The sequence below is a fragment of the Dasypus novemcinctus genome, chromosome 21 (assembly GCF_030445035.2).
Source record: "Dasypus novemcinctus isolate mDasNov1 chromosome 21, mDasNov1.1.hap2, whole genome shotgun sequence".
Classification (NCBI taxonomy): Eukaryota; Metazoa; Chordata; class Mammalia; order Cingulata; family Dasypodidae; genus Dasypus; species Dasypus novemcinctus.
Window position 1 is genome coordinate 80,684,718 of NC_080693.1, and position 10,836 is coordinate 80,695,553.

General features: G+C 59.4%; 1 protein-coding gene across 3 annotated transcripts in view; it reads right to left on the reverse strand.

Moving 5' to 3' along the window:
• Positions 1-10,836, reverse strand: part of QRICH2 (glutamine rich 2) — a 33,486-nt gene that overhangs the window by 1,484 nt on the left and 21,166 nt on the right. For 2 of the 3 annotated variants that reach the window (XM_058284777.2, XM_058284776.2), the window contains exons 6-19: positions 10,520-10,605; positions 9,940-10,037; positions 9,366-9,480; positions 5,610-5,864; positions 4,716-4,838; positions 4,538-4,612; positions 4,199-4,363; positions 3,923-4,044; positions 3,417-3,482; positions 3,038-3,139; positions 2,244-2,444; positions 1,449-1,596; positions 1,050-1,137; positions 283-414 (exon numbers count right to left, since the gene is read on the reverse strand). In XM_058284777.2, the coding sequence (XP_058140760.1) occupies positions 283-414; positions 1,050-1,137; positions 1,449-1,596; positions 2,244-2,444; positions 3,038-3,139; positions 3,417-3,482; positions 3,923-4,044; positions 4,199-4,363; positions 4,538-4,612; positions 4,716-4,838; positions 5,610-5,864; positions 9,366-9,480; positions 9,940-10,037; positions 10,520-10,605 (1,776 nt within the window). The remainder of the gene's footprint in view (positions 1-282; positions 415-1,049; positions 1,138-1,448; positions 1,597-2,243; positions 2,445-3,037; positions 3,140-3,416; positions 3,483-3,922; positions 4,045-4,198; positions 4,364-4,537; positions 4,613-4,715; positions 4,839-5,609; positions 5,865-9,365; positions 9,481-9,939; positions 10,038-10,519; positions 10,606-10,836) is intronic. The other variant, XM_058284778.2, reaches the window with a different exon arrangement.

Here is a 10,836-nt window from a genome sequence, read left to right on the forward strand (position 1 = left end):
GAAGCAGGGCAGGGCCCGGGCCTGGGGCAGGGCCCTGGGCCACAGCGCTGCCCCCCTCCCCTCTTCTATAAACTGGGGACAGCACTGGCATCTGCCCCTGGCGCCGCAAGCAACAGGCCCTCAGGAACAAGGGTTTTCTCCCTTTGCCTCCTGGCCCTTTCCTCTCTCCAGGAAAATAAAGGTATAAACCAGCTCGGGGGGGAGGGGGGAGGGAGGGGCGGGGGCAAGGGCAAGGGCAGGGCAGAGGCCGCAGGGAAGGCCACTCCCCCTGGGGGAGGCTACCTGGGTTGTTGCCAGCCAACATCTGAGCGCTCTGAGGCCGCGAGGGCAGCTGGTTGGTGTCGCTGAGGGACTGCTGCCGGTGCCCTTGGGACCGGGACTGCTTGGACTTGTGCTTTGCAGTCCCTGGGGCTGCTATGGGGGACAGTGGGAGGGGAGGGTCAGTGCTGCAAGGCACTGGTGACAGCCCTGTTGGGCCCACAGGCCGGGGCGGGGGCCGCAGGCTGCTGCTCACAGCCCCAGCTGAGTCCTTCTTGGCCCAAATTCGTGCCCCTTGTGAGCACTTCCTTCGTTCACTTGTCAGTCTACCCACCCATCCACCCACTCTTCCAGCCCTCACTCCAGGCCTCTCTGAGGACCTGACCCGGTGCTGCGTGAGCTTGAGCGGGTTGACAGCTACAGTGCAAGATGGCAAGTGAGAAGGAGTGTATCTCAGGCATGCATAACTAGCTCTGGGCCCTCGGGCCTGAGAGGCCACTTGGCACTGGGAGTCTGGCGGTGGGCATGCTGTGGCAAGGCCGAGCAGGGCTGCCTAGTGGCTGCACCATGGGGACAGAGGTTGGCAAGAAAGAGGGGGCCACGGGGTCCTGCCTGAGGCTGGACAGCTGTGCTCCACTGCAGGCCTTTCGCTGGTAGCTTTTGGAGACCTGAACGTTGGGAGCCAGGGAAGGAGGGGGAAGGAACCCTGGGTCCGGTGGCCCAGAGGATGGCCTGGCCTCTCAGGAGCCCGGCACTGCCTGAGGGCGCCGAGGAGCCACCTGGACACTCACTGTCTTTGCACAGGATGCCTGGCAGCCTCGTGTCCATCCGTCCCTTGTAAATATGTCCATCCAGACCCAAGATGTCCACCTCGTCATGCTGTGAAAAGGGACATACTCCATGCCCATGGGGGCCCAGGGCTCAGGGCTCCATCGCCTCTTGATGCCCAGGAACCCTCCCGGGGGACTCTGGGAGGTGCCAGGGCAGGCCAACAAGGCGAAGGTGGGAGGCAGCAGTGCCGCGCGGGCAGGTGGTCAGGATGGCTGCCTCTTCCCAGCAGAGAAGAAACCGCCTCCAGGCGGGAGGCTGGGCAGGGTGGCTTTGGGGGTTTTCCCTGGTGCCTGCAGAACCCGTGGGGCCACACCGGGGCCCTCCTCTCTGGTCCCTCTCGGGCTGCCCCAGCCCCTGACCTTCATGGCGATCTGAATCTCCTCAGTGGGGTACAGGCACGGCGACAGGTGCTGCAGGCGGTTGCGGCGGTAGGGGTAGGTGAGCGTGTGGCTGCCGCCACAGCGCCGCGGCACAGACGAGTAGGTGTACTCGGCCATGTCTGGCATCCTGTGACCAAGACCGCCCAGCTGTCACTGGGCGCCGGCCGCTGGGATAGGACCTGGGCACCTGGGGTGGGGGCTGGCCAGGAGGAGGTGCGCAGCTCTCTCCAGGGGTCTCTGGGAGCCAGGGCAGGGCAGGAGGGCTAAGAGCAGGCAGGGGGTTAAGCAGAGCAACCTCGGGCCAGGCCGTCCTGAAGACCACACGTGGGCATACACACATACACTCTCACACTTACACGGACGTACATTCATACACATTCGCACACACACGTGCTCACTCCCTACGGCCTTCTCCCCCAGGTACCCCCATGCCAGACTGTAGGCTCAACACACAGCGGCCCCCAGCCCCCATGAACAGAGTAAACCGAGGCCCCAGGGCAGCAGACTCCTTGCTTCCTCCAGCTTTCTGCCCTTTATCCTAGGCTGCAGGGAGTGGCTGAGATACACACAAGCGCACCCCCCTTACACACACACAAACACACTCACACATGCCCTTCCTGTTTCTTGGTCGGGGCTTTCCCCAGCAGTGGGGCAAGGCATCCAGGTGGCCAGGTGTGGGTGGAACCCGAGCCCGCTCACTCAGGGGGCTCAGCCCTGAAGGGGACTCTGGCTGGGTTTCTGCCCCCAGGCCCATCTGCTCCGCTTGCCTCCTACCGTTTGTAACAAGGGGAGCTGAGGCACTGGGCCTGCAGCAGCTCGCGGATCATCTGGCTGCTGGCCTTGACAGAGCCCCCAAAGTGGATCTGCACCTTCTCGATGTCCATCAGCATCTTGGAGTGCATGCTGCGCAGCCGCCCCACGCTCCGCTCCATCTGGGACAGGTCGCCCCGGGCAAAGGTGCTGCCCAGCTTCAGGCTGCGGGTGGGGTGGACAGGGGAAGGGGCGGCCTCTGCAATCAGGCTGCCATGGGTCATTGCCCTGCCTGAGCCCACTCCATTCCTTTCCCGGCCCTGGGAAGGGCTCTCCTAGGCCCCGCTTTCTGCAGGAGCAGGCCAAATGGGCCAAGCGCGTGCCACGTGGAGAGCTGGGGACCAGGGCTCTGAGGGACCACTGACCAGGCATACCCAGGGAGGTTTCTCCCAGGTGGGAGTGTCCAGTCCAGTGAAGGAATGCTCCCCCAGCAAAAGCCAGGGTGGGAAGAGCTGGAAGTCGCCTACTCGCCACTCCCCACCACCCACCTCACACCAAGGCCTGTGTCTATTCTAGGTAGGGCTCCACAAACCATCCTTACTGTGACTCTCATCCTTCAGACGGGGAGGCGGCAGCCAGCTGGCAAGGTGCGAGGGGCTGAAGCCTGCTGCCCCCCGCCGCTACCCCTCCAGGAGATGCCGGGGGCCTTCCCTGCCGCCTTCCCCCAAGGCCGGGCTGGGATGGCTGAAGGATTGGGGATGAGGAGGTAGGGGTGGGGTAAAGAGGCAGAGGGGTGGCTTGTACACTTGACCCCATACTTGCGGCTCTGCTGCCGGACCTGCTCCAGTTCAAAGATGGTATAGGGGCGGGTGGATCGGTGCCCTGGCAGGCCTGGGCCGACAGGCATTGTGGGGATGACCCTGAGCAAGGGCAGGGGCGGGGGTTCAACATGTGTGAAACCCCAATCAACCATTCCCCACTGTCCCTCTGTCAACCACAGGAAGGGTAGCCCCCAGCAGGGCACAGAAATGGGAAGCAGACAAGGACACATGGGAGTGGACTCAGAAGAGCAAAGAGAAGGAAAGGAAAAGTGCTGGTGGCAGGGAGGGATGGGGGAGATACAGCCCTGCTGTGCCCGCCCTGGTCACGGCCACCAGCTGGGACCCCACAGATGCACGAGCAGATGAGAGCACGCACTGTCCAGTCACAGGTGTCTCCAAGGGGCGGTCACAGGAGAGGCAGTGGAAGTGCGCCAAGAGCTGCCTGTTAGGAGAGAGGCGCGTAGAGGGTGAGTGCCCCGCAGGGAGGGTCTGGCACGGGAGGGAGAGGCCACCCAGAACACAGGGACCTTTGCAGGCCAGGAAGGCCGGAAGCTCCGTGCACCAGGGTGGCGGACCCTGGGCCACAGAAGGCAGGCCTGGGCTCTGGAACCCGGAACTCCTCGGCTCCTCCATCTGCCCGCTCCCAGGCACCGTGGCACCGTCCCAGGCACCACGCCCACCTGCCCTAACCCAGAGCCCGCAGGGCTCCCACAGGCTCCCTCTGGTGGTCAAGAGCGGAAGGCCCTAGATGCAAACCTGCCAAGGCCAGTCCCCCAGGGGCCACTTGGGCTCTGGGGACCGTGGGCCCCTCCCTGGCCCAAGGCTCCGCATAGCACAGGGATGTGTGGACGGTGTGGGCCTCTCCCTGTCCTCCAGGCTCACCGGCGCATGGCGGCCGCCTCGTCCGCCTGGTAGAGTGGAGAGCGCTCTCTGAGCTGCTGTCTCAGCGATTTCCACCGATCCTCCAGCAGCTGCTTCACTGGGTCCAGCTCCAGGCGATCCAGCTGCAGTGGCAGGGGAACCAGGTGAGCTCTACGAAGGCAGGTGGCCAGGAATTCGACCCAGCGGAGGTGGTGCTGTCCCAATCCAGGGGACAGGATGACAACCAGGGAGAAAGTCCCTCGCCCATCACAGAGCCTCTCCGTGCCCCTCCCTCACCTTGCTGTCCATCTCTGCCAGCAGCCTGTCCAGCATCTTCTGCCAGTCCTGCTCCTGCCCGCTCATCTTGGCCACTAGTTCCTGCATCATGTGGTTCAGCTGCTCCGTAGTGGCGTCAAACTGGACACGGCTCACCTTGGCCGCTAGGGCGCTCTTGTCAGCTTTCTGCCCCGAGAGAGAGGAGGCAGTGCCCGCATGGGAGCAGGGCCACTGAGATGCCCATTCCCTGGACCCTGCGCGAGCTTCCTGGAGCCCACAATTCCCCCCTCTTGGCATTTCTAAGAGCCACCAGCAAGCCAGTCCTTGGACATGGGGTGGCTCCCGTGGACTTGGTCCTACCACGTCAATCTCCATCTCCAGGTGCTCCCTGTTGGCTTTCTCCTTCTCAAGCTTCTCTAGACTCCGGTACAACACCTGCGGGGCCGGGTGAGTGGGGGTAAAGGGCCAGGAACAGCGGGGCGGGGGCGAGAGGCGGGTGGGCCGAGCCGCCCCCGCCCAGGCGCCCGGGGCCCCTCACGTCGATGTCCTTCTGCTTCTGCCTGTGGTCCTCTATGAGGCTGCTGGTGGTCAGGTTGAGCTTCTCGCAGTCGCCCTGCACCTGCAGGATGGCGCTCTGGACGTGGCCCAGCAGCTCTTCATCCTGCGGCAGGTGAGGGGACAGAGGCAGGCTCTCGAGAGCTGCCGGGGCCCCCCTTCCCCATCCCCCAAGGGCATTGCTGCCCCCCGATAATGGGCCCTTAAAACCCCCTGGCAGGCAAGCTAACTTCGGAGCCCCTCTAGCTTTCGTGTTGCCCCCACAACCTCCCGCTGATGGTGCGGAAAGCTCTGCTGCCCTCTCCCCGTGTGCCCCAATGGGGCACTATCATCAGTTCTCACATCCCCAGAGACTAGCCTCAAGGGACCCTGCCCGCTGGTGGGGTCACCGCCGCCTCCCAGGTTCTGAGCGATGGGGCATTTGGAGTGGTCCCTGAGAGTCGGGGTGCGGGTTATTCAGTCCCCCCATCTCACTGGGGCTGAATCTACATTCCTGAGTCCAAGAGGCAAGACTCAGAAGCTGTGGCCTTCCCTTCTGCACAGGCCTGTCCTTCCGGAAGTGGTGGTGCAACAGGGGTCACTGTGTCCTTCAGCTATACTAGGATCCCAACGGCATGCTCATGAGACTGCCCCACCCCTCAAGCCCCTGTGCTGTCCCACCCCAGAGAGTCAGAGCTTCCCCATTGTCCCCTGTCCCCAGGCCTAATTCTGTGCTGTTCTCACTGGGATTCTGTAGAAGGACCAGGGGCTGTGCGGGTCCTGCCAAAGGGCTCCAAACCCCCCTCCCTTGGGGGCTCCATCAGCTGTTTCCTGTGTGGGCCTCCAGGTCAGGGCTGTCCCCGGGAGTAGGGGCAGTAGGGGGCATGTGGATGGTCACCTGGCTCTGGAGCTTGGCTTTCTTGGAGGGCCGGGAGGCTGCCAGGCTGTTGACCATGTCCTGCAGCTGCTCGTAGCGCTGCACCAGCAGGCTGACATGGTGGCTGAGGTCCAGGCTGCAAGCGGGGCAGGTGGCTTCAGGGTCAATCTGGCTGGGCGTCATGGTTAGGTGGGCCTTGGGCGGGACCATGCTCATGGAGAGCAGCGTGGACGATGAGGCCAGCATGTTCTCGATGATGGTCCTGAGCTTGTCTAACTGGGTGTGGGAGAGAAGTGGGGGACGGGGAAGTGAGAAGAGGCCTGGCGGTGTCCCGTTCCTTAGCGGGGGCTCCTCGCCTCTTCCCGGCCCTGATAGGGGCGGTCACCACCTCCTCTGCGCCTCACTGAGGGTGGTGCACAGTAGATGCTCCGAGTCTGTCACTACCGAAGTGCTAACAGCGTTGCCAGGCCGTGTGGCCTTAGCACTGAACGAAGCCCTCGCAGGAGGGAGGGCTCTGGACCTTTCTCCAGAGCTACCCGTTGGCTGCCGCGAGAACCTCGTTATTCTCAGATTCAGGCTTTGCACATTCGTCGACTCCTTCACGTGACCCTGTACCTCCCACACCAATACTCGCGGCGCATTCTACGCCATTCATGGACATGCGCAGAGTGGCGAAAAACGTAATGGACCCTATGTAAAATAGCCCGAGCGCGCGCCCCCAGCTGAGGTCGAATAAGGCGACGCTCTGCCTTTTGGCTTCAATTCTCATTCTGAAAACACGTGCCCTTTTCATGGTCTATTTGGCGCCAACATTTTTGCCTTTTGTGCTTTTTGTGGGTGGTTTCACTGTTTAAAATGGCCCACAAGTGTAGTGCAGAAGTTCTAGTGTTTCTAAGTGCAAGGAGGACGTGAAGAGCCTGTGAAGAAAACGTGTTAGAGAAGATTTATTCCAATATGAAGTGCAGTGTCACTGGCCATGAGTTAAATGTCAGTGAAGCAACAGTATATATTAAGCAAGGTGTCTCTAAACAGAAACACCCATAAGACAAAGTGATCTGCTGACTCGTAGGCAAAAACGTGCCCAGAGGCTCGCAGGAACCTAACCCTGTATCTCCCCTCAGAGCAATGGCTCAGTATTCGCTGAGTTGGTGTTGAGAGTACATTGCTACTGTGAATAGTGAGAACCAACTGTACCTCCTTTAGCTACACCCCAGAGTGATGATCCTGCAGTCAGTTCTCCAGGCCCTGGGGTGTAGACGGAGAGAGGTGGCCTCACACATGTTCTGGCCCTGGCTGGCGTGTAAATAACTAGCAATAAAGAAATATGATCAGGGAAGCGGATGTTGTTCAACTGATAGAGTGTCCGCCTACCACATGGGAGGTCCAGGGTTCAAACCCAGGGCCTCCTTGACCCGTGTGGAGCTGGCCCATGTGCAGTGCTGGCGTGTGCAAGGAGTGCTGTGCCACGCAGGGGTGTCCCCCGGGTAGGGGAGTCCCACACACAATGAATGCACCCCACAAGGACAGCTGCCCCACACAGAAAAAGCGCAGCCTGCCCAGGAGTGGTGCCACACACACGGAGAGGTGATGCAGCAAGATGATGCAAGAAAAAGAGACACAGATTCCCAGTGCTGCTGACAAGAATGCAAGCAGACACAGAAGGACACATAGCGAATGGACACAGAGGGCAGCCAAGGGGGAGGGGAGAGAAATAAAGAAAAAAGGAAAAAGAAATCTTTAAAAAATAAAAAAAAAGAAATATGATCAGTGCCAAAACTGCTTCAGGGGTCTTCCAGGGCCCCTTGCACGACCCTGCTGCTCAATCCCGTATCCTGTGGTCCCAGAGCATCCACATGGATGACACCTTGGGTTCAAGGACAACCAATCCCCCAAACTGACCAAAGACCCAAATTTGTTGCCTGGCTCATAAAGAGGAGCTAGGCCAACCCAAGCCCCCTCCTCCCGGGCAGAAGGGGAAACTGAACTGGTAGTGGGGGATAAAAAGACATTGCAGGGGCTGTGGCAGCCATTTTGGACCCTATGTAAGAGACAAGAAAGTTGATGAAGCATAGAACGGAAGAGTGTGGGGACGCTGAGGGGGACTGTTAAGATAGGAACCCAGAGGCAGAGATCCATGCAGACACAGACGCTGACATTCAGACAGGGAGCGGTCCCCCCAGAGCTGCCTCCTGGGGCCTGGCAGTTCAGCCTCTCCCACTTCCTCATAACATACATACTCTCAGCACACCTCCCCTTTCCCTGCGCTCACTGCAGCTTGGTTGCTTGCAAGCAGAGGAGCCTACGCTGAGGCCAGCCCATCAAGGGCCCCTGGAAACAGGGTGGACAGGCTCTAGAAGAGAGGAAAAGACTTCCCAGCAAATAGTGGATGTTGGAATGGAATCCTGAAGACAAGGGAGCAGCTCTGTGGGTAAAGAAGGGATGGAAGACAGTTCCAGGACGAGGCGCAGCAGGACGAAGCAGGGAACGTCGGCAGGAAGCCAAGGTGGCTAGGCAATGGGGCGTTGGAAGGTGGTGTCCAGAAAGGTGCCATCAGGAAAATGCAAATCAAAGCCACCATGATGGCCAGAAAGAATAAAACAAGATGGACAAGAACAAGTGTTGGCTAGGATGCGGAGAAGCCAGAGCCCTCTGGCATCGCTGTGGAAACCAGCTTGCCGGCTCCTCAAGTGGTTCCGTGGTTACCCTGTGGCCCCACAGCCCCACTCCTAGGTATGGCCCCAGAGAACTGAGAAGAGGTCCACGCAAAACTGTACACAGATGTTCCTAGCGGCATTAGTCATAAAAGCCAAAAGGCGGAAACACCCCAAATGTCCGCCAGCTGATGAAGGAATCAAGTGTGGTCTGTCCACACAGTGGCACATTATTCAGCCAGAAAAAGGCATGAGAGCCTGATCCATGCTACAGCATGGGTGAGCCCTGAAGGCATCAGGCCAAGGGGAAGGAGTCCTGTGCAGAAGGCCACACGTTGGAGGAGTCCGTGTACACGAGCTGCCCAGAACAGGCAAATCCAGGGACAGGAAGGAGATCAGCTGCTGCCAGCGGCTTGGGGAGGAGGGCCTGGGGAGTGGTTGCCAATGGGTACCAGGTTTCTTCCTTTTTTATATTTCCAATTTTTATTGTGGAAACACTAAGCACTTTCAGTATGCATTGCAGTGGTGCTAATTATATTCTCAGTGTTGGGCCACCAGCACCACCACCCCTCACCAAACTTTCCCATCACCCCAAGCAGAAACTCTGTACCTATTGAGCATGAAATTCCCCACAGGCTTGCTCTTTTTTTTTGCACTGTGTCAGGGGATTGAACCCAGGACCTCGTATGTGGGAAGCTGTTGCTCAATTACTGAGCTACATCAGATCCTGGGGTTTCTTTTGGAGGTGGTGGAAACGTTCTGGAATTAGATAGTGGTGAGTATACTAAGAGCCACCTTGATCACTTTACAAGGGTGGAAGTGTATGGTTAAAATTAGAAGGGAAAGGAAAGGTGAATGACAAGTGACCAGGCCTCGAAGGGGTGCCTTCACCCTCCCAGAAGGAGCACGCTTGCCCAGGGGCCTGAGGTCTCAGGGCTGGCTTTGGATCAGGAGTGGACTGAACCCTGGATACAGTCACCCCGATATGGATTCCCCCCCCCCCCCACCCCGCCACACACACAGGGTGGGAGCGGGGTCTGGCCTCCAGCAAGCTGCGGGAGTGCAGGGCTCCGCCAGCTCTGACAAGGACCGAGGCGCCCGGGGTTGAAGGGTGTAGACTCCTCACCTGGCCCTGCAGGTAGAGGGAGGCTTCCGAGACCGAGTGCTCCATGGTGACCTTGCCCCGCTCTTGGCTGTCCCTCAGCTCGGCCAGCTCCTTCTCGATGTCAGCCACGGTGACCCTGCAGGACACGACCAGAGGTCCTCTGGCTCCCCTGCCAGCTCAGAGCTGGAGGGTGGAGGACGACACAGGGGGGCTCCGAACCACCCTCCGGCAGGCTATTTCTAGTGAGCCCAAGACTCTGCCTCTATCCTGGAGGTGCATCCAGGGTGCTGGCCTGAGAAGCTTCTCGGGGTGCAGAGGGAGGGCTCAGAGGGGCTCCAGCCAGCCCTCAGCTCCAGCCTCCAACTGGGACAGAGTCTAAGGAGCTTTTGCTCTTCCTGGCCCTGCTGCCGGGCTGTTTTAGGAACCAAGGAAACTTCCACCGGCTTCTGGGTTAGACAGAGGCCATCAGAAGAGCAGACGCGATTCAGGTCAAAGAGAGAGGTCGGTCCAGGGTGGGGGTGATGGTGGTGGGGAGGGGACCGCAGGCCGGGGGCCTGTGACGGAGGCTCCGGCTGCCCCGGGCAGGGCGCATTACCTGAGGATGCCCAGCTGCAGGCTCAGCTGCCCCGCTTTCAACTCCTTCCCTGCTTCTCGCTGCTCTTCCGCCTCCAGGATACTTTGCAGCCTTTCCAGCTACAAACCCGACAGAAGAGGAGGGGTAGGCAGCCTGAGTTCCCTGCTTTCCAAATGTGCCTCCGAAGCCCAAGCCAGCCCTCCCCGTTCCCTAATCTGCGCCCCTCTACTGACATCTGTCTGTCCACCCAGTAGGTCCCGTGGATGTGGGGGCTGGCAATAAGAGAGCAGCTGAAGATCTGGAAGCCCTTTGCTTCTGGCCCCGGAAAGACAGTCCCAAGCACTTGGCTCCAAGGGTGCTCTAACGACAGTGGGTTTTTACTGGAAAGAGCCACATGTAACAAAAGGAGCTTTGAGCGTTCTTTTTTAGATCCAGAAATGACACAGTATTATCTGAGGTGCTTCTCCTATCGGGCAGAACTGTGACCAGCCAAGGAGATAAAGAAGATGTGAAAGGCCTATGTAATCCATCAGAAGACAAATGAAAAGCGATGTATTATTAACCACGCGCAGGGCAAAGCAGATCACCTTCTCTCACTCACTTTTCCTTTTTCCTGTCGAATTTCTTTGGCCAAAGCCTTTAAGTTCTTCAGCTGCTCCTGAAGGTCAGGGGGCAGGATCTTCTTAACTAGGGAGGATGGAGACCTTCTAGTCAGAGCAGTTAGATCTCCAGTGGCCTCTCGACCCCCATTTCCAGTCCCCACAACAATAAACATACACCAGAGAACAAGAGGACACGTCACTTATCTTGCTTTTTCTGTTCATGGGAAGAAGGGAGAGAGGATTGTCCTTAGCCCTTAACAAATCCACCTCTTGCTGGACGTTCTCAAGCGCTTTGGGAGCACCAACCCGCCATTTC